At 42.4% G+C, this 23,153-nt stretch overlaps 2 protein-coding genes across 2 annotated transcripts in view; one reads left to right on the top strand and one right to left on the bottom strand.

Moving 5' to 3' along the window:
* tspeara (thrombospondin-type laminin G domain and EAR repeats a) overlaps positions 1-18,841 on the top strand; it is a 34,636-nt gene extending 15,795 nt beyond the window's left edge. The window contains exons 10-12 of the mRNA XM_079841100.1: positions 10,057-10,235; positions 10,324-10,425; positions 18,609-18,841. Coding sequence (XP_079697226.1) covers positions 10,057-10,235; positions 10,324-10,425; positions 18,609-18,762 — 435 coding nt within the window. The 3' untranslated portion in view covers positions 18,763-18,841. The remainder of the gene's footprint in view (positions 1-10,056; positions 10,236-10,323; positions 10,426-18,608) is intronic.
* LOC307141238 (zona pellucida sperm-binding protein 4-like) lies at positions 14,357-17,539 on the bottom strand (the record flags this gene model as incomplete). Its single annotated transcript, XM_079841294.1, has 8 exons — positions 14,357-14,446; positions 14,526-14,673; positions 14,739-14,931; positions 15,018-15,175; positions 15,242-15,339; positions 15,411-15,598; positions 15,675-15,779; positions 17,515-17,539. The coding sequence occupies 8 exons, from the start codon at positions 17,537-17,539 to the stop codon at positions 14,357-14,359; spliced, it is 1,005 nt and encodes a 334-aa protein (XP_079697420.1).
* Positions 18,842-23,153: the final 4,312 nt, after the last annotated feature.

Genomic DNA, 23,153 nt, shown 5'->3' with positions numbered 1-23,153 from the left:
TGCAACTGCAGCAACCTATAGCGAGACCTTGGGGCGGGACGGACCAATCAGGTCCTTCCAAACTCCCGCCACAAGGGGCAACATAATTTGCATAGCCTAGGGTATATAAGACCCACTCTCGCAAGGTTAGTCAGATTAATTCTTCTTCAGCGACTTGCAATCGTTGAGCTCCGGATCGAAGCCTGCCGTCGACACGCACCCAGCGGAACACGCAGCCTGAGGACGTCGGATTCTCCGCCTTCAGCCTGCCTTCCAGCTGCGCCATCCGGCACCATATCCTTTATACCTTCTGTTTTTCTAAAACATTCAAAAAGAGCCGAGACGTTGATACAAATGTCTCGTTCCTGCGCCTCGTGCAGAGGTTTCATCGCGGACATCATCTGCGTGTCATGTCTCGGACGAGACCACACGCAGGCTGCACTCAACCAGGGCGGCTGCCCTGAGTGCGACGAGCTGGCGCTGCAGACCCTTCGGGCTCGGCTCGCCAGCTTCGACTCGGATCCCGTCCCGTGCTCCCAGCCTCTAGAGCCACGGAAGAAAAAACGTCGCGACCAGAGGCCACCGGAGCGCTCTGACGAGCACACGCCGGGCATGTCCCCGCGTGCCTCGCCATCGCCCGTGTTGTTCGCCGACGAGCAGCACAGCTCCCCTCGCATGGCGGCTGCTGCTGTTTCGTTCGGCGGACCGGAGGAGGAAGAGGATGACAGCCTTTCCCTTGCTGCATCCGGGAGCGGGTGGTCGGACGCCGCCTCGGAGCACGCCACTTCGACGCGGACGGCTAGCGGCGTCATAACCTCAGTCGACGCTGAGCTTATGCGCTTGCTCACCAAGGCCGTGGACGACCTCGGCATTGACTGGTCTCAGCCCGAGGAGCCCACGAGAAGCCGTCTGGATGAGTGGTATTTCGAGAACCGCCGTCAACCTACCGCTCAAAGACCCGCTCCCTTCTTCCCAGAAGTCCACGAGGAGCTAACAAAATCGTGGAAGGCGCCATTTTCATCACGCGCCAGATCCTCTTTTTCTCCAGCGCTCTCGGTAGTCGATGGCGCTCAGAAAAAAGGATATCAAGCCCTTCCTCCCCTCGAGGAGGCTGTCGCTGCACACCTTTGCCCGCCCTCCGCCAGAGGATGGCAGTCAAAGACCGTGCACCCTTCCAAGGCCTGCCGCACTACGTCCAGCCTCGCCGGTCGAGCATTCGCCTCCGCCGGCCAGGCAGCGTCAGCGCTACACTCCATGGCGGTTCTTCAAGTCTTCCAGGCCAAACTCCTCCGTTCCCTGGACGAGTCTGTTCCTGATAACGAGGCTCTGAAGGATCTGCGCGGCGCCACTGACTTGGCCCTGCGCGCCACCAAGGCCAATGCTCAGGCGATCGGCAGATGCATGGCCAGCCTGACGGTGTTGGAGCGCCATTTATGGCTTAACTTAACGGAGATGAAGGACGCGGACAAGACCGCTTTCCTGGACGCGCCCATTTCGCCTTCAGGATTGTTTGGTTCCGCCGTGGTTGGGTTCACAGAGCGCTTCACTGAGGCACAGAAAACTTCGCAGGCAATGCGACATTTCCTGCCCAAGCGTTCCAGCTCCTCCGCTAGCCGTCAAGCTAAGGCTGGACCAGCCCAGCCCGCCAAGGCGCCGCCTTCAGCTCGCCAGCCTCACGCGGCTTCCAAGCCCGGTCAGCGTTCCCGCTCTACGAGCCGCAGCAGACCGCCGGAGCGTCGAGGTCCACGACCCAGCAATGTGTCGAAACCTGAGCCTCCGAAGCCGTCCTAGCCAGAGGTATGAAGAGAAGGCGGATAGTGCCCGCTTCGGCCGGTGCACCGCCTCGCTCTCTTCCAAAACGTTCCCCAGCTCCCTTCAAGGCGGCTGGGAACGCCACATTCACAGCCAACGAGCCCGCAAGCAAGCGTGCTCGCCTGTACACAAACGCCGTTTTCACGGCGACCCATATGAGTCACAAAAAGAGCTTTTTCTCTGTAGGCAGTGTGCCAGCATTAAAGCATGTACCCCTACACTCAAGCACTCCCCCATGTTCCCCAGCCCCCTGCACTCAGGTGGCTGGAAACATTATTCTCACAGTCAACGAGCCCGCACTCAAGCGCGCTCGCCTGTACACAAGCACCAATCCTCTATGTCCCCCGGCCCCCTGCACTCAGGCGGCGGGAAACAATTCCCTCATAAGCGCCAGCTTAGCGCAAGGTTATCGGGCCACCGAGTCCCTGTTACTCAGCGACTCGCCCCACAGATTAATTCAGCCCCTGGCTTCGAAGGCCGAGGCCTGGCGGGCCATTCCCGGCATTTCGAAATGGGTGTTGAACATAATAGAACGAGGTTACTCGCTACAGTTTGCTCGCAGACCACCGCGCTTTCGCGCCGTGGAAGAGACAACGGTGAGAAGCGACAAAAGTCACGTGCTTCGAACCGAGATATCAAAACTGTTAATAAAGGGAGCGGTAGAAGCCGTACACCCCTCACAGAGCGAGTCAGGCTTTTACAGCCGTTACTTCCTTGTACCAAAAAAGGACGGTGGTCTAAGACCCATCCTAGATCTCAGACATCTGAACAAAGCCCTTATGAAGCGCCCGTTCAGAATGTTGAGAATGAAACAAATCCTCGCGCACATTCGCCCGGGAGATTGGTTTTTCACTGTGGATCTAGAGGATGCCTATTTTCACATACAAATAGCCCCCCATCACAGGCCATTCTTGAGATTCGCCTTCGAGGGGAAAGCATACCAATACAAGGTGCTACCTTTTGGTCTATCTCTAGCCCCTCGCACGTTTACAAAGTGCATGGAAGCGGCGCTAACCCCGCTGAGGCTTCGGGGAATGAGAATTCTCAACTATCTCGACGACTGGCTCATAATAGCTCAGTCAGAGATACAGTTATTAAACCACAGATCTTGGCTTCTCAACCATTTACAATGCTTGGGACTCAGAATCAATGTGGCAAAGAGTTTATTGTCTCCCACACAGAAAGTTTCGTTTCTGGGAACAGTATTGGACTCAATGCAGATGAGCGGGCGGCTGACGTCACAGCGCGCGCTCTCTGTTCGGAACCGAGCGGTTTCCCTCAGGTCCGGTGCACACATTCCTCTCAAACACTTTCAGAGGATGTTGGGTTTCATGGCCTCGGCGGCGCCAGTTCTCAGACTGGGTCTGTTGCGCATGCGCCCCCTACAGCACTGGCTGAATCGCCGCGTTCCAGCTCACGCATGGCTTTCGGGCCGATTGCAAATCAAGGTAGACCACAGCTGTGTGTTAGCTCTGGCTCCTTGGAAAAATCCCGTCTGGTACAAGACGGGCGTGAGTTTGGGCACTGTTACGAAGTGGAAAGTTATCTCGACAGATGCATCCAACCTAGGTTGGGGAGCCCTTCACGAGGGCAGGCCGATCTCCGGTCTCTGGTCAGACTCGGAGAAGAGCCTTCATATAAACTGTCTAGAGATGAAAGCGGTCACGATATCGCTAAGAGCTTTCCTTCCGTACATAAAATACCACCATGTCCTGATCCGAACGGACAGCAGGTCGGTGGTAGCCTATATAAATCGCCAAGGCGGTCTGAGATCTATCGATCTGCACTCAATGGCGGAAGAAGCCCTAATATGGGCAGAGCACAATCTGAGCTCGCTGAGAGCGACTCACGTGCCAGGCATTCTGAATTTGGGTCCGGACATGCTGTCCAGGGGCAAAGTGTCCCCGGCAGAGTGGTCTCTTCACCCAAATATAATTCAGATAATTTGGGGCAAGTTTGGAGAGGCAAAAGTGGATCTTTTCGCCTCAAAAGACAATGCTCAATGCCGAATATATTTCTCCAAGCACGAGGATGCGTTGGCCCACGAATGGCCCAACCTTCCTCTTTATGCGTTTCCCCCAATCTCAATGTTACCTCAGGTCATAGAGAGGATCAGGGAGAGCAAATGCGCTGTGCTTTTAATAGCCCCGCTTTGGAGAAATCAACCTTGGTTCTCACTGCTGAGTCAGATGTCAGATGCAGCTCCGTGGCCGATCCCGCTGAGGAGAGATCTTCTCATGCAGGCGGAACGGCAGATCTGGCATCCCCGTCCCGATCTATGGGCGCTTCATGTTTGGTCCATCAACGGGTACATGAGAACCTTTCTGAAAGCATAATGAACACTATTACTGAAGCTAGAGCCCCCACTACTAGGCGGCTCTATTCAGGCAAATGGTCAGTCTTTTCAGACTGGTGTAAAGCGCGAAGTCTGACCCCACATGATTGTGCAGTGTCAGAGGTGCTTACATTTTTACAAGAGCTTCTGGACGCGGGTCGTTTCCCCCTCCACGCTCAAAGTTTATGTGGCTGCTATAGCAGCGTATCACATTAAAGTGAACGGACTGTCACTAGGAAAGAGCGATCTCATTGTTCGCTTCCTTAAAGGGGCTAGAAGGCTTCACCCACCTCGTCCCCCTTCAGTCCCTATATGGGACCTGTCCACGGTCCTGGATGCCATGAAGAGCTCTGCATTTGAGCCTCTGCATTCTGTGAGCTTAAAGCTCCTGTCACTAAAGACCGCTTTTCTGCTAGCGATTGCATCAGTTAAGCGAGTGGGTGATCTGCACGCGCTCTCTGTGAGCGCCTCGTGTCTGGAATTTGGGCCAAACGACTCCAAAGTCGTCCTCAAACCAAGACATGGATATGTACCTAAAGTGCTTTCAACTCCGTTCAGAGCACAGGTTATTTCACTTTCGGCACTTTCATCACAGTCAGATGAAATAGATGCTAATTTGCTCTGTCCTGTCAGAGCGCTGAGAATATACATAGAGCGTTCCGCTGTTTACAGGCAAACTGAACAGCTCTTTGTATGCTTTGGCGGACGCACCCGAGGGTGCGCGGTTACAAAGCAGACCCTGTCACGGTGGATAGTGGATGCTATCTCACTGGCCTATGAGTCTAAAGATCTCGGCTGCCCTTTGGGCATTAAAGCCCATTCTACTAGAGGCATGGCCTCTTCGTGGGCTTGGTCTACTGGCATTTCTCTGAATGATATCTGTGCGGCGGCAGGCTGGGCCTCCCCGTCCACTTTTATCAGATTCTATAATTTAGATGTTCCGGCTTTACAAGCTGGGCTTCTTGCTGTATGAACAGATTAACCCCTTGAGGCTCGATAAGTCCGGCCTGGGTTTAATATTGTATAAGTCATAAGCATATTCCTTACGGCCCGAAGTGTCTGGCCACTCTTTATTCCTGACCCGATTATGTCCGGTCTATACTTATTGCACGAATATCGTGTTCATTCTCATGAGGGCCCGACTCAGGTCTGGCCCATTCTGAATTATTGATATCATACTACAGGCCCACCTAGGTTGGCCTGGGTTTGGTGTCGTCGGCTTTAGAGCCGTTAAGCAAGCACGGCGTTTTGCATTGGTCCCCCATAGCGTTTTAGCAAAACGCAATACGAGAGTACTCTCGTAAGGGAACGTTTCGGTTACTAACGTAACCTCGGTTCCCTAAGATGAGGGAACGAGTATTGCGTTTTGCTTGCCGTGCTTGCTCACTTGCTCAGGAGTCGCTTCAGTCGATTAACCTGACTAACCTTGCGAGAGTGGGTCTTATATACCCTAGGCTATGCAAATTATGTTGCCCCTTGTGGCGGGAGTTTGGAAGGACCTGATTGGTCCGTCCCGCCCCAAGGTCTCGCTATAGGTTGCTGCAGTTGCAACGGCACAGCCAATCAGCACGCAGCTGCTTCCTGCTGAGAGTTGTGCAGCTGCACTGCGTATAAAAGGTATTTTTGGATAAAAATTTGCTTCAATATCTCGAGGAAAGGAATTCCCCCATAGCGTTTTAGCAAAACGCAATACTCGTTCCCTCATCTTAGGGAACCGAGGTTACGTTAGTAACCGAAACGTTTGTGTGAATGACACTGTGCTCCTTCTATATATTAGTATTGTCCTCCTAAAAGCTGCTTGTGATGAGCTTTGATTCATCACGTGACTCTCATCACCACAGTGATTGGTGGTTGTCAGTATATATCAAAGGTACATAACAGATATTAGTATTTCAGTAGGTTGGTAATTTAACATTATTTCAGTTAATGAAATACGGTTATTTACTGTAAATTTAACTTAAATCTGTAAAACCTAAAATGTTGCGACCGTATTTTTTATGGTAAAATTCTGGCAACCACAGCTGCTGTTTTTTTACTGTAAATTTTACAGGGATTTTTTTTTTTTTTTTTTTTACAGTGTAGACGTTTAGGTTCTAGGTTTACTTTGAATGGAAACACTGATGTGAATAAGGGGCATTTCTATACTGAGTTACACATTAAGAAATATATTACGGGTAAATGAAGTGGAAAATCATGACACAGATGAAAAAAGATGAATGAAGGACTCATGTAGGTGTTTCCCAGTTGCAGCATGTTATTTTACATTTACCCGACACCTGTTCTCACTGAATCACCTTGGGGCATCTGTAGTATCGCTTGGCTTGTATAAGTATAGGGTGAACTAAAGCTTTAACCGCCGTAAAAGACCCTGAACTGGTACCAAAAAGATTTATTGCTTGTTGTCACAAACTTTTCATTCATTATTGCAATTTATTTTACTAAACAATTTATTTTACTTTATTTAAAGGAAAAATACATAAAAAAAAGTCTGTTCATGGGAATTGGGATTGGTAAGGTGATTGCTGATAAATATCACTTAAAAGAACAGGTGACTCAACAATTTTGTTATTTACTCAGTCTCGGCCATTATTATATAATGGTCCCATATTATTTTCTTTCTTCCATGAAACTCAACAGGAGATCAACATGAGAGCTTAAGCACAATGTTGGAGCTACTCTTTTTCCATACGGACGTAAATGGCGAAGCTCCAAAATATAAAATCTACCAAGCTTTAAAATAAATAAAAGTAGTCCAATTGGAGCTTGATAATATAATTCACCATCTACTTTCTTTCTATTAAAAATAGCAGCTCTGAAAATCCCAAAAATTTGCAATAGGAAGCCAGATGAAAAAAAGGAATGGCTGCTTTCATACAAAACTATAAAAGTGTTAAACATATTAAATCACTGTTGAATTTGCTCTAAATCACTGATCCAATGTACATGTCAACAGACTTAACGAGGCAGATTCACCGCTTGTGATGTTGTCAGCCGTTTCAGATGGGAATTTCCCTGTGTGCAGATGTGTTTTTACAGGGGAATAAAGAACATGAAGAGTTTTTTGTTAATATCAAGCGTTTAGATGATGTTACACTATAATTAAATTCTTGAGATCTTACATCTAATAAAATCTAAGTCATATATGTGATATGGATCTGGTGAAGTTATTGATGCAGTCAGTGTCAATTCAGCAGGACCGTGTTTCCCAAAAATGGGACAAATGCTACAATGGTTTTAACCTATAAAGAATATAGTTAAGTACTTGCACCAGTTTATGGAAATACAACTGCATATTAATTTTGAGGTTTCAGAAATAGTGTATTACTTGAAAATAGTGTTTTATTTGATTAAATTCATAAAGAAATATCTTACTATTTAGACTGGGTAAACCCAGCCTGATCTGCCGGCGATTTCATTTCGCCCTGCAACTCAGTCTGGAAACCTGTACATTCATTTCTACTGCTTCTGTTACACTTTTGCGGGAACCAATCACAGACTGGCTTATCCACCTGGCGCGCTATTGGCGGGTTTAGCACGATGACGGCTAGAGAAGCGATGGGTCATTGCCCGTTGATCATGCCTCTTGTGGTCTGATTGGTTGAAGGACTATCCAATTGCATACAGAGTCATTTGAATTATGCTCATTTTTCATGCCTCTTGTGGTCTGATTGGTTGAAGGACTATCCAATTGCATACAGAGTCATTTGAATTATGCTTGTTTATCACACCTCTTGTGCAGTAGAAAATACATAGCAGACTCCCCAGACCAATGTTCAATCTTAAATTGAGCTTGGTCTGGTGATAGCCAGACAACTTACTATTGCAATAATATATACTACTGTACTGTAAAATAAAAAAAGACTTTTATAATCATATTAATAATAATATACATACAAGTAGGATTGTTGTTTTTGTTGTTGTTGTTATTATTATTATTAATAACAACAATTATTATTATCATTTTATTTTATTTTACAGAACAACAGTACAATTACAATACCAACATTTATGGTTGTCTTGATTTCTTTTGCTTTTAAACGTCAAACCATTGAGTTTTTATTTTGGCGGAAAACCACATGGAGAACTTAAAGGGATAGTTCACCTAATCATTTTAATTCAGTCGTTTATTACCAAACCTGTAAGACCCATTTACCATGGCAAGCGTAAACTCAAGCATGTTCACTTGACATGCGAGAACCCATAAATTAAATTCATCACATGTGATCGAGTCTCATCATTTTTAGATAAAAGACAAAATAGTTTGAAATTTTAATTTGAAATTTTTTAGTCCATCAAATTTGGACTAAACCACTCAATTATTATGATCAAAGTGGTAGTTGCATAGGCCGTCAATGGAGAATACAGAAAGTTCTCGGATTTCATCAAAAATAAAAATCTATGAGTTTGGAATGACATGAGGGTGAGTAATTAATGACAGAATTTAAATTTTTGGGTGAACTATTTCCTTTAAAGGGTTAGTTCACCCAAAAATGAAAATTCTGTCATTAATTACTCACCCTTATGTCGTTCGAGACCCGTAAGACCTCCGTTCATATTCGGAACACAAATGAAGATATTTTTGTTGAAAGCTGATGGCTGAGAAAGGCTTCAGTTAGGCCTCCATTGGCATTCAGTACACTTATACTCCCAAGACCGATAAAAGGCACTTAAAATGTCATTACAAAGTCCATCTCACCACAGTGACTCTACAATAATCTTACGATGCGACGACAATAGTTTTTGTGCGCAAAAAAAAATCAAAATAACACCTTTATCCAGCTTGTTATTGCCTTCCGCGTGTGCCTCCACGACGCATGCGCGAGAATATGACGTAGCGCCGGGGCTCGGGATTCCATGAAATGCGCACTTTAACCCCATTTTGAGCACTACGCCGAGACCTAAAGCACGATCGATGTAGAATCCAACAGCTGAGATACGCGCGTCTTCCTCTGATTGTAAACAAATCACTTCTGGGTCATCTGTCCGAACGCCGGATCTGCATCATATTCTCGCGCATGCGTCGTGGAGGCACACGGAAGGCAGTAACAAGTTGGAAAAAGGTGTTATTTTGATTTTTTTTGCGCACAAAAACTATTGTCGTCGCATCGTAAGATTATTGTAGAGTCACTGTGGTGAGATGGACTTTGTAACGATGTTTTGAGTGCCTTTTATCCGTCTTGGGAGTATAAGTGTACTGAATGCCAATGGAGGCCTTTCTCAGCCATCAGCTTTCAACAAAAATATCTTCATTTGTGTTCCGAATATGAACAGAGGTCTTACGGGTCTCGAACGACGTGAGGGTGAGTAATTAATGACAGAATTTTCATTTTTGGGTGAACTAACCCTTTAAGGCTTCTCTTTGTTGACAACAGTTTAATAAACAATTCACATTACGAATTTGGGAAGATGGTAGCCACAGGTTGCATCAGATTAGCATTTACTGTGAATCGACACTGAAAATGAACACAGTCCCGTGCTTTGACTTTACTCTGAAACTGCGCGACAGACTATATATTTATATAATTACATCACAAGCATTGAGATTTGACGATCACACTAAGCCATATCACAAGTTTTTGAAAACGATACTTTTATTGTCTCCATGTAAACTACAAAAGCATGAATTTGTGAAAACGGTGACGTCATGCCATAGGCGGGTACTTTTTCTTTACAAAGTGACATCGCCATCTACTGGCCTGGCATGCATAATACAGCGTTTTAATGGATTTCGCAGATCCACGTGAACGGGGATCATTTTGACAAAGTTGTCGTCTGCATGCGAAAAACACAAAAGAAAGCTTTTCCATTTTTAGTACATCATTGTTGTGTAAACATACCTCTAGTGGGACCTTATTGTAAAGTGTTACCCTTATTATTATTACTACCAAACCAAATCTTTGTTTCTTAATGAATATCTTTAATTTCTCTAGACATTTGGGGCTACAGACTGGGAAATGTTTCAGATCGGGAACAGAGTCTTCCTTGCTGTTGCCAATGGACATATGCTGTGTGAGAGAGGACCAAGCCTTTACACCATCAACTCAACTATATATGAACTTGATATGACAACCAAGATGTTCCTCAAGTTCCAAGACATTGTAACATACAGGTAAAGCCTAAACTACAAAAGATTTTTGGGGATTTGAGAGTCAATAATAATACTCATCTTTTGACTGTATTTCCCTTTTGTATGGCAGTGCAGTGGACTGGGAATTCTTTTCGCTTGGAGATGAGCACTTTTTAGTTGTAGCCAACTCTTATGATGGATCGTCTTACTCTTTGAACAGTGTTATATACAGGTAATGATTTTAAACGTCTACATTATACACGTGTCATAACTTCAATTTAGGCATGCTGCAGAACTTCAGACATTGGCATTGCGGGTGGTTGTGCAACTGTTTTGAGATACTAGTATACTGTGTTAAATATCTTACCTTTTTCTATTACTTCCTTCCGTACTTAAAGGGGTACTTCAGCGCTGGGAAGATGAATGTGTATTTAAACTGGGTTATTTATGTAGTAGAAATGTGAAATTATTTTTGAATTTGGTGCCTTCTAGACTGAGAAAAGACCGAAAATGTATTTTTGTCTGAAAGGATGAAAGACAACAACTCCCAGAATGCACTTGCTTCGCTGCCCTACGAGGCCACTCCCAAAGCCACGGCTACTGGTTATCACTTGCCCACCATGACACCGTCCCCACCGTCGATTTGATTTTCATAGTAATACAATAATTTCGTTCAGTTAGAAAATAGACACTACAATTAAAAACTGAACGTGTCTTTTCAATAAAGTGTGAGTGAGCCGAACGAAAGTCACGGCACAAGCGCAGCAGGAGTCAGATTTCATTCATCACGAGAGCGAAGAGCTGAGCAGAGCTGAGGTAAGCGCTGCAGTCATTCACGACGCGTGTCCAGTCTGGCGCGTTTTCAAATCATGCCTATATGGAAGCTAAACTTTCATAGGAATTCATTGAAAAGTTGAAACATTCACTTTGCGCTGCACCGCTCCGTTATTAATTCCCGAGCCTAGCGGCCGTGCTCATTTACATTCTGTGAGTGAGATCCCACCCCTATAGGCGGGTTGATAACATGCGGAACTAGCTCCTGTAGTCTCTAGCCTCTGGCCAAAAAATCCTCCGATGATGCAAAATGACGATATTTGCGTCATCGGAGGATTTTTTCCAGAAATAAAAATGCATAATTCTCTCGTCTCAGGGGGATATGAGGGGGAAAAGTACCATAATCTGAATATACTACCGGGTTTCTACTGATACAAAGCTTAATGCTAATCGCTGAAGTAACCCTTTAACCCTTTCATGCTTGGCGTCCACTACAGTGGAAAGATATTTGGAAGCCATTTTGAACCATTTAAGTTTTAGTACCATGTCCCAACCACCAAGTGGTGAACCCCAAAGCGTTGTCTACGATTCCATTTAATTATTTGGGCCCGAGCTCCGATGGTGTGAGGACCCTATTGGAATTGTTCAGCCTATTATTATTCTTCTCCCTAATAAATCACATTTTTGAGGGCCTAAACATGCTCGAAAACTTTGTACAAGCATCAAAAGTGGTGAAAATTTACGTCCAATATGGGTTTCAGAATTAGGCATGGCAAAATGGCTCGATAGCTCCACCTACAAAATTTCAATTAAGCGCCGTTCGAGCTACGTTTCACGTACGAGTATGAAATTCGGTAGACACATGTAACAGCCCAATACTTACAAAAAAGACCCTGGGAATCTGAAAACCCAACAGGAAGTTAAATATTTTGAATTTTCTCTGCAAAATGCCATTTCCAGACGTTGTACTTTAAAGAATTCCTCCTAGAGATTTTAATCAGATCAACATCATATTTGCACAGTCTAATCTAAAGGCCTTGGTGATGTTAAATTGCGAAGATCTTGAGTTTTCCCTGAAGGGCGTGTCAGTGGCGGCCTCACACATTTCGATGGTTCGCCATAAAACAGGAAGTTGTTGTAACTCGGGCATACAATTTCCGATCTGCCCCAAACTTCACATGTTTAATTAGAGTCCTGACCTGAAGACATCTACATGCCAATATTCAGTTACAGTCATTGCGCCACCTGCAGGCAACAGGAAATGCCTTGTTTTACATTGTGATTAATTCCTCATTGAGATTTAACCATAACAACATATTTGGTCAGTCTAATCTTAAGGCCTTGGTGATGTTAAATTGTGAAGATCATGAGTTTTCGCTGAAGGGCATGTCCGTGGCGGCCTGACAAAGGAAGCTGTTGTAAGTCAGGCATACAATGTCCGATCTGCCCTAAACTTTAGATGTTTGATAAAAATCCAGGCCTGAAGACATTTACATATGAGTTTCAGAATTAGGCATGACAAAATGGCTCGATAGCACCACCTACAACATTTCAACGAAGTGCCCCTCCTGCAACGTTTCACGTACAGGTATGAAATTCGGTGCACACATGTAACAACCCAATACCTACAAAAAAATCTCCTTGTACAAAATCAACGACACAGAGGGAAGATAGTGAGGGAAGGGCATGCAAACGGGAATTGAAACGGAGTCATTAATTTTTGTCCACTTGCCCTCAGCTTTAACATCAGTTTATGTTAGGCCACAAACCTAAGGTTTTCTCAAATTTCCCCCAAAATGTCTCTAGGAAAAATGTGATACACAAAGAGCAAGAAGAATTAACAGGACCAAGTCTTAATGATGGGACACTAAAATGTACAAATATCATAGACCCCATTTTGAAATGTTTATTTCACAAACCTAATACACCAACATTTAGCTTTTCAAACCAGTTAAATATAATTAAAATGAGGCATTTCCTTGCCAGTATGGATACTAGTCAAATTGCCTTCCACGTTCTGTTATTAATGGTGCAACAACAAGCACAGACAGTTAAACAAAGTAGCTTATTGTCCAAATATACAGCATTGACATGGTTTAGACCGGTTAATGTCACGCTCTGGAACCTTTTTATAAAGACCCCGTTCATGAGTGAAGGTTAAATTGTCTAAAAAGGACATTTTAGACCCCATTTACACCTGTATTTAGCGTTGTCCACTTGTGATTGGATTGATAAACGCTTTAGTACCAGGTGTAAACCATAGACCGTAAAAAAATATGGACGACGCGACTTCATTGACTTCCGCTGACCATAGTTGAAGCTTTCGTAGGCCCACTCACGGCGCTGACATCTTGGGACCGAGTCTGCGCAGTAGAGAACAGGAAGTAGAGGCACGATTATCAAAAGCCCACCCACACACAGATGCATAACAATTCATTATGTTGGTGTGAAATAAACCATTATAGAAATATAGAAATTAAAGCTCCAATCTCCTCCCTAAAATCCCCCAAAAAGTCAGTTAGTGCCTCAGTGACAACTTCACTCAGAGAAGCCGTCAATCTCAGCTGTCAATCATGACGTCACACCCTCCGTTTTTATAGCGTCACAACTCACTAAAACTAAACTTATTTAAAAAAAAAAAAAAAAACACATGAAATCGTAATAAAACTGCCTAAAAAGATAGAAACCATCTTTAGGAAACAATTATTTGAAGTGTAATTGAATTTTATAGTGTGTCTCGCTCCACATTCAAATACATGGAGAGGGAGGGTTTAGGAGCTATACTGGGACCAGCCACCGGGGGGCGATCAAGGCGCAGAAGCGTCAGTTTCTCACAGGAGCGCTGCAGGCTTGGTGTAAACAGGCCCTCAGACAGCAACCCAGGTGGGATACACCAGTTAAGGGACTAAACCAGCTTTTATTAAAGCACCAGTCTACTTTTCAATAAATGCTTGAATATCAGTACAAGCAGTTATGTTAGTCCAGCCATAAAGGCACAAGTAGAGACAAAACAGATTCAACCCCTAATTTGATACCATTCAGAACAGGGACCCAGATTAGCAACTGGAACTTGGCAATTGGGTCAGGTTTGGGCAGAAACGTGGCTTGTTTAGTTCAAGTCAAGCACAACCTTGAAGCAAAAAAGGGAACTCTGGTTTAGTAGTGTGGCCCAATAAATCAAACAGAACAATCATGAAAGATCAATACCAAAGAGACAGTTGAGTTAAGTTTATTAAAACTACTAAAGTCACATGACCAGGTTAACTTCTCCACTAGACACCACAGTTTGCCCAATAGGGATGGTCTTGATGTTAGCATATCTTCCTGGAAAAGGAATGGTAGAATGTGAGGCATTTAAAAAACAAATTCTGATGGTTCCTGAAGTCAGTTTACAACAAGCACTCACTTTTCCTAGTGCAGCTTTGCTCACAGGAGCCAGAAGAGGGATGGCACACTTCTGTACTACAGTGGATGAAGATCTAACAGAGGGGGAAAGAGTTAAGCCACAGAAATTACAATAAAAATAATTAAGGATTCATGTAAGGCTGCAGAGCATACGGTTTCCTGTAGAGGAGCCAGTGACGCTGGATCCACAAATGTGAACATCTTCACAACAAAGCGCTTGTAGTGGGTTGGGAACTGAAGACCAGAAGATCCAGCCACTGGAACCAATGTGGTCAGGTAACGGTCATCCTGGTAAGGGCATCTGAAAGGTATAGAGGCAGTCAGAAATGCCTTAAAGCACACTAGATGGATAAAGACTGGCCTTACCCATCGACCAGAAGGTCCCACTGGGGTAGACTGAGTGGACTGGGGGTTGATGTCGCCCAGCAACGTCCCAGCATTAGGACAATGTTGGGGTCAGTCCTCTCCAAAAGGCGCACCTCAACATACACAGGCTCCCGCAGGACTTTTGTGACTGGATAATCAGCATCACCGTAGTAGGACGTGTATGCCTCATCCCCTGAGGAAGAAAACCAGCGTTTAACCAGAAACTGCTGCAACCTGGAGTTTTAGAAAATACTTATGCATACTTGGACAGACATTTACCTTCTGCACAGCCTTTGGTGACACATTGACCATTTGCCAGTCTAAGCTCCACCCTGAGGGGTCCAGAAGCCGCTACTGGTGGAGGTGGAGGAACAGTGTTGACCTCCACAACCAGAGCTTCCACAGAAGTAGCAGAGTACCTACACTGGAAGAGAAGCCTAGACAACAAATAGAGAGCTTGTAGCCTGTCAAGGATTAATATTTTCTAAAAATAAAATACCTACTCAAAATGGCTGTCCCTTGTGATGGAACCAAGTGGTCCGACACCCACTTCATACGAGGAGGTCATTCGGTTTTCATACACCACATATCCACTGTCCTCCTGCAAATAGTAACTGTTGGCATCCAGTCCATTCTAAGCCATTCAGAACAGAGCCACAAGCAGCTACTCACCATCATGCTTGTGCCACATGCAGTGACAGGGAACTGGTATATAGCAAAGGAAGGTGTGGATCCCACAGGACTGCAAGGTGGGTCGTTTCCACCCAGGAGATGGACTGAATCCAGGCTCAAGCGAGGTAGTGTAACATCTCTTGCCACCACTACCACAAACTGACCATCTCTTATACACTGGACAGTCACTGGAACAAGGTACAAGAGAATGTTATCACTGAGGAGTGGTTTAACATGAACACCTTTACATTGACTCACTCTTACCTGCCTTCCCATAGAAACACTGCTGTCCGTTAAAGCAGCAGTTGATAGCTTCACACTCAGCACCACTGATACCAGGTGGGCCACATTGGATCTGCTCATAATCAGCTACAGCACATTTGTCAAGGGGCTCTGCCTGCACCACTGGATGCTTAGGCTGAACCTGCTGAGGAAACTGTTGACTAGCTTGTTGATGAACCTTCTGAGGAAACTGTTGACTAGCTTGTTGATGAACCTTCTGAGGGAACTGTTGACTAGCTTGTTGTTGAACCTTCTGAGGGAACTGTTGACTAGCTTGTTGTTGAACCTTCTGAGGGAACTGTTGACTAGCTTGTTGTTGAACCTTCTGAGGGAACTGTTGACTAGCTTGTTGTTGAACCTTCTGAGGGAACTGTTGACTAGCTTGTTGTTGAACCTGCTGAGGAAACTGTTGACTAGCTTGTTGACGAACCTTCTGAGGAAACTGTTGACTAGCTTGTTGACGAACCTTCTGAGGAAACTGACTAGCTTGTTGTTGAACCTGCTGAGGAAACTGTTGACTAGCTTGTTGATGAACCTGCTGAGGAAACTGTTGACTAGCTTGTTGATGAACCTGCTGAGGAAACTGTTGACTAGCTTGTTGATGAACCTGCTGAGGAAACTGTTGACTAGCTTGTTGATGAACCTTCTGAGGAAACTGACTAGCTTGTTGTTGAAACTTCTGAGGAAACTGTTGACTAGCTAGCTGTTGAACCTGCTGAGGAAACTGTTGACTAGTTTGTTGTTGAACCTTCTGAGGAACCTGTTGACTAGCTTGTTGTTGAACCCGCTGGTCAGTTTGCTGTAACATCAGAGCTTGAGGATACTGGGGCAGATTACTCCACTGTGGAACAGCATGACAAAAAGCACAAAACCACACACAAAGTGCCAGAGATTGAATAGCACACCAACTTCCTGCCATTGTTCAACAGCTAGTCACACTATTGAGATGAGGCCCTTTGGTCTTTTTGTATTCTACAGATTTTGGCTAATTAACGATAATCCCTCCCTCTTAATTAACAGTCATGATTCGCCAGACTTGCCCAAATGGGAGCTTACGCTGCCAGAAAATTCTCATACGCATGTGATGTTTCTTGACTCCAATTAGTCAGATTTGTCATATTGAAGACAAATAAAAAGGTTCATGCTCAGGTTTGCCACTGGAGCTTGCCCAAAGTACTTTGGGTAGATGTTTGGTGCATTCCGCTTTGCTTGTAGACATGCATAAATATTAACTAGCATTACTACTTTTACAATATCTTTATATGGCAGAAATAGTACGAGTAATCTGGAGTTCCAAATTTAGCAACACACTCACAAACCTCCCTAAGCACTTCCCCTCGGGGCAATCCCCAAAACAGGAAATTGTTGTAACTCAGACATACAATGTCTGATCTGTCTTAAACTTCACATGTTTGATAAAAGAGCTGGCCTGAAGACATCTACATGCCAATATCAGTTATAGTCAAAGCGTCACCTGCTGGCAGCAGGAAGTATAGCACATCGAAGTGACTTTGCCATATTTCTCCTATATTTACCACTATTCACTATTTTCCCAAGGCCACCGGGTTGCGGTGGCCCTGGGTGCGAGGGCCCTTTCAACGCTGCTTGCAGCTTTAATTGTCTTTGTATCTCTTTGTTGTTTTGATATATTGCATCATACATTCAAAATGGCACAGGAAAGGAGATCCACCAAGTACCTCACGATTAAGTGTTAAATCCTTTTATTCTCAGATAACCAGACAGGAACAAATTATATTTTTCAGCTAAATAAGATGTAACAAAAACTTTTATCTTGTAAATTTTTTTCTGTGACAGAAAATACATCTGTCCACTCCAGTGGACGTCATGCCCCAAAGGGTATATTGTGCCTATATTTAGATTCCACCTTATTTAGTATGTTTTACTTAAAATTATGATATAATTTACACTTGCATAGTTTTATTAAACAGCAATATTAAATAGTCTTCATATTTTATAATTTATTTCAATTTTTACAGTCTATATTTATTTTTAGGTCATATAAAAGTGTAGGCTAGGCATATACTTATTTTATATATTTCATAATAATTTTATTAATAGTTTTAATTGGTGGAAGAAGATAAATCAAACGAGACTAATTATGATATTGTTTTTAATTGGTTTCAAATAAAATTAGTTCCCATTCAGTCGACGTTACGACGTTTCGAGACCTAGAATGATATGTTTTTCAAATGTCCTCTCTATTGTTGTTGTTATTTAATGTTCTTATGTGTATTCATACCATTTGCTTTCAGTAAATGTTTTAAAAACATGTTTTTTTCGGACCAAACAATGAGTTTTACTGAATCACTTTTTATACCGTTGATGCATGGTGTCCACTGCAGTGGACAGATATGTAACTCCCTCGAAATAAAATATATTGGGGGAAAAAAAAAATATTGCCGTGATTTTTCACTTGTTTAAAAGTAAAAAAACAAACATTAAAAAAAATATTACTTTGTGATTCAATAATTCATGCATGAGAGGGTTAAATGTAAAAGATAAGACCTAACTTGTTAAAAGCCCAAGCAAGCCAAATTTCACTTAGGATTTCACTATGGATATGATCCATCTGTAAATGGCGATATAACTGTTTCTCAAATTTTATCAGGGTAATATTACAGTATACCTTACTGTAACAGTACAGTACAGTATACCTTACTGTAATATTACCCTGATAAGATTTGAGAAACAGTTATATTACCATTTACAGATGGATTATATCCATAGTAAAATTAGGAACGACATGAGGGTGAGTAAATGGTGACAACATTTTCATTTTTAGGTGAACTATCCCTTTAACACCATGAAAAATTGTCATTCCACAAAAAGACTATTGCAATAAATTAAGATTTTTCAGGTAGTCTTTTTCACTTTTATTGTTTTTGCCTCTGACAGGTGGCAGGGATATGAGGGTTTTGTCCCTGTCCATCGGCTACCTACTATAGGATGCAGTGACTGGGAGTTCTTTACCTCAGCAGAGGGTTCATACTTGATGTACTCCAGTGCCAAAACACCTCTTTCCAAAATCTTCAAGCTGAGGATCCACTGAGGGCACAAACGGTTGTTTGGCTTTTGCATATTTTGATAGAATTGAATAGTTTTCAATTCCACTCTTGACCTCTATGACAGCTGACGCTTTCATGGGAAACATTTTAATGTCAGTGAAGTCAATCAAGCTGGAATCTGGAGTTTGAGACTTCCTGGAAACTACCTCATCTGCATAAAAAGACTGTCAAGATGCAAGGGAAAAAATCAGCGGTGAATCTCAATTGTGTTCTAAAATCACTTCAGTTTAAAATGGTTTAAATGATATTGTGGTTCAGCAAAGACTATTTTGTTTCAAGAAATGAACATTTGTGCACATTGGACATCCCTCAAAGCCAGAAAGTGAAATTAATGTGCAGAACTTTTAGACTGTGTGTAACTTCTATAAACACAGTACTTTCTATTAATACGGCACACTCATTTGTGGAAAGTGCCATCAATAATGTAAAATAATGTAATAAATATTATTTATATGTATAATATTTGTATTTTACCTCTTGTGCACTACAATAAATTGTTTTTACTAATCAATAAACTGTATCATGTTTCACAATTTCACATATGATTTATGTATATTACATTAATATGCTTGTATATAACAACCACTGACTGTATTGCTCATAGAATTCTAAAGTAGCCTACATTTTTACTTGTTCCAGAAGCCAATTCACATATGTCACAAGGGAAGAAAATATACTATATCAGCTTCAGTTTCATGACTATATTTGCTACATGATGTTTACAAATAAGCACACGGTTAGCATTAAGAAACTAACATTATATGGTCAGCTGATGAAGAGGGTTTATTGATTAGATGACTAATATATATGGAAAGTGGATATAAATACACATAAAAACAAAATGTATTTATTAAAGGGAAAGTTTACCCAAAAATGAAGTAATTTACTCACCCTCATGTTATTCGATCCAAACCTGTATGAATTTCTTCTGCTGAAAACAAAATACATTTAGAAGAATATGGGTAACCAAACAGTTGATGGACCCCATTGACTTATGGAGAAAAAAAAAAAAAAACATTGAAGTCAATGGGGCTCGTCAACTGTTTGGTTACTGACATTCTTCAAAATATCTTCTTTTGTCTTGAGCAGAAATTCATACAGGTGGGATTTCATACAACTTGATGGTGAGTAAATTATATAATTTTCATTTTTGGGTGAACTATCCCTTTAATTGACATTTACAGGGTGACTATGAGGTCAACAATGTATGGTCATTGATAACAACATAGAATTATTATAGGCCTATATAAAACTACAGAACCCGTCTAGCCAAGAAACAGCCGGATGTATAATGCTGCCTTCACGTGCTCTCGGAATTATCGTAAATACGAGTTTCCTAGGTAAAAATTGCACATGAACGCCCTCACATTTTGAAACTTGAATGCAACGAGCTCGTAATCATGACTTCAGAAGTCGGAATGGGTGAGACCTGGCAACTCGGGGGTGTGGAGTTGAGATGGCAGGAAATGGCGTGGAGTCAGGAAGTGAGGAGGAGATGGAAGGAGAGGACGCGGGAAAAACGAACAATAGTGAGGCTGAATGGCAAACGATGCGAAAAAGTAAAAGAAAGAAAAAACATTCTCAAAGTTCTTATGAGTCAGATGTGGGTAGTGTTATCAATTTGAACCAAACGGAAGAGATAAAGGTAAAGCTTCAATTTGATTCTCCTGGTTCTGTCAACCCATTGAAGCTGACTAAAGCACTACATGAAAGCGTAGGAGTAGTGAATGTTAAACCATTGAGAGATGGCAGTCTACTGATTATTTGTACAAACACTAAACAGCGAGATCACTTGATTAAACTTACGTCCTTAAATGGAAAGAAAATGAAGTGTTTTGCTTGGCAAAGAAAGAAAACTGTACAAGGAGTAATCACAGGGGTATCAACAGATATATCCGTTGAAGACATCCTAAGTAATGTAGAAGGAGCTAAAGTAGAGAAGGCAAAACGATTATTGTATACTAAAAATGGGAGCAAGCAGGAGAGTTTGTCTGTTTTGTTACATTTCAATGAGGAAGTGTTACCGGTACGAGTAAAAGTAGGATATTTGAGTTACCAAGTGCGACTATACATTCCACCACCATTGAGGTGTTTCAAATGTCAGAAATTTGGGCATGTGGCAGCAGTGTGCAGAGGTAAACAGCGGTGTGGCAAATGTGGAGGAGAGGATCATGAATATGGCAAATGTTGTGAAGGTACAAAAGCAAAATGTTGTAACTGTGGAGGTGAACATAGTGCAGCATATAAAGGATGTGGAGCACACAAACGAGCAGCTGAGGTACAGAGGGTTAAAGTAGAAGAGAAGCTCACATATGCTGAGGCCATCAAAAAAGTCAGTACAAAGAGAAATCTGGTACACCAACTACCAATGAGGAAAGTGCTTGAACAGAGACCCAATTTGGACGATTATAAGGGAAGAAATGAGTGTGATACAGCAAATAAGATAAATGTAGGAGTGGACAAAGTAAAGTTTGTGACATTTCTTGCTGAGATAATAAATTGCTCAGCTCAAACACAGAGTAGAACAGAGAGGATTAAAATCATAATAAGGGCGGCAGAAAAATATCTTGATGTGGGAGAGATATCAATTGAATTAATAAATGAAACACTTAATGCAGGGATACAAGACACACAGTCATCATGTACTGGTACATAATGGTCCTTATGATTCTGCAATGGAATGCCCGTAGTCTTTACTCTAATGGGCAGGAGTTTAAGAATTTTATTGAAGGAATGGATAAGAAACCACAAGTTATATGTGTGCAAGAAACTTGGCTCAAGTCACATCTAGACTTTGTAATACATGGGTATGTAGCTGTTCGTAGGGACAGGGAAGCTGGTACTGGAGGTGGGGTAGCAACTTTTATTCAGCAGGGACTGGGGTACAGGATTATAAGTATAAATAAAGAATCAGAAGCAATTGTAGTGGAGGTATGGATAGGCAATACAAATATATGGATAGTGAATTTTTATAATCCATGTGGGAAATTAAGTAGAGAGACCTTTGAAAATATAATTGGTCAAGAGGTGAATAAGACAATATGGTGTGGGGATTTTAATGCACACAATACTCTTTGGGGTAGTACAAGCACAGATATCAATGGTAATATGGTTGAAGAATTTTTAGAAGATGAGGGTTTGGTATGTTTAAATGATGGAAGGGGGACTAGAATAGATGTAGTGAGAGGATTGGTTTCATCTATAGACCTCACTTTGGTGTCTGAACAAATAGCCAGCATCTCAGAATGGGATGTTTTTGAGAATACCACAATAGGTAGTGATCACTACCCAATAATAAGTACTATTGGAGTAGGACCAGTTCAATTGGAGGAAGTAAGTTTTCCTAGATGGAAGTTAAGAAATGCTAATTGGGCAGAATATAATATGATCAGTAGTGAGAGGTTACTAGTACTAAAACCAAACAGTTTCAATAGTGTGGATGATTTTAATGGAAAAATTACAGAAGTCATGCATTCTACTGCTGTAGAGGTGATTGGTAAAGGAGGTGGAATAGGAAAGCGTAAAATGGTTCCCTGGTGGTCTGATGAATGCAAAAAGGCTATACAAGATAGGAACAAAGCTTTTAAAAAGGTTAAAACCACATTCTGTTTTAATGACCTGGTGGAGTATAAAAAAGCTCAAGCAGTTGTTAGAAGAGTTATTAGACAAGCTAAGCGACAACAATGGCAACAATTTTGTAATAAGATTGGAAGGGAAACTCAAATAAATGATATATGGGGCATGATTAGGAAAATGAATGGTATCAGAAGAGAGTTTACACTACCAGCCATAAGGTATAATAATGAAGTCATGATCAGTAACAAAGATAAGGCAGAAGCTTTAGCAAAAACTTTTGTTAAAATTCACAGTTCTGATAATTTGACATCAGACGCAAGGGTAGCTAGGAATACAATTTTGATAGATTATCCTAACATTTATAGAAAAAAAAGGAGTGTTTTTAATGAAGCAGTAGATGTTCCTTTTTCTCTATTTGAATTGAAAAGAGCTCTGGCTGGGGTTAGAGCAACATCTCCTGGTAAGGATGAAGTTTGTTATAAGATGGTGGAAAACTTAAATCCTGTAGCTCAGGTTGTAATTTTAAAGTTGTATAACAAGATATGGGAATCAGGGATCTTACCATTGGCTTGGAAGCACTCAGTCGTTATACCCATTGGAAAACCTGGGAAGGATAAGTGTGAGGTAACTAGTTACAGACCTATTGCTCTAACTTCCAATATATGTAAAATTATGGAACGTATGGTTACAGACAGACTAACATATGTAATGGAAAAGAAAAATTTAATTACTTGTTATCAGAGTGGTTTCAGGAAAGGAAGGACCACCATGGACCCTGTTGTATGCCTAGAGAATGAAA

The sequence above is a fragment of the Gobio gobio genome (assembly GCF_949357685.1).
Source record: "Gobio gobio genome assembly, chromosome: 17".
Classification (NCBI taxonomy): Eukaryota; Metazoa; Chordata; class Actinopteri; order Cypriniformes; family Gobionidae; genus Gobio; species Gobio gobio.
This window is presented reverse-complemented; position numbering and strand designations above follow the sequence as displayed.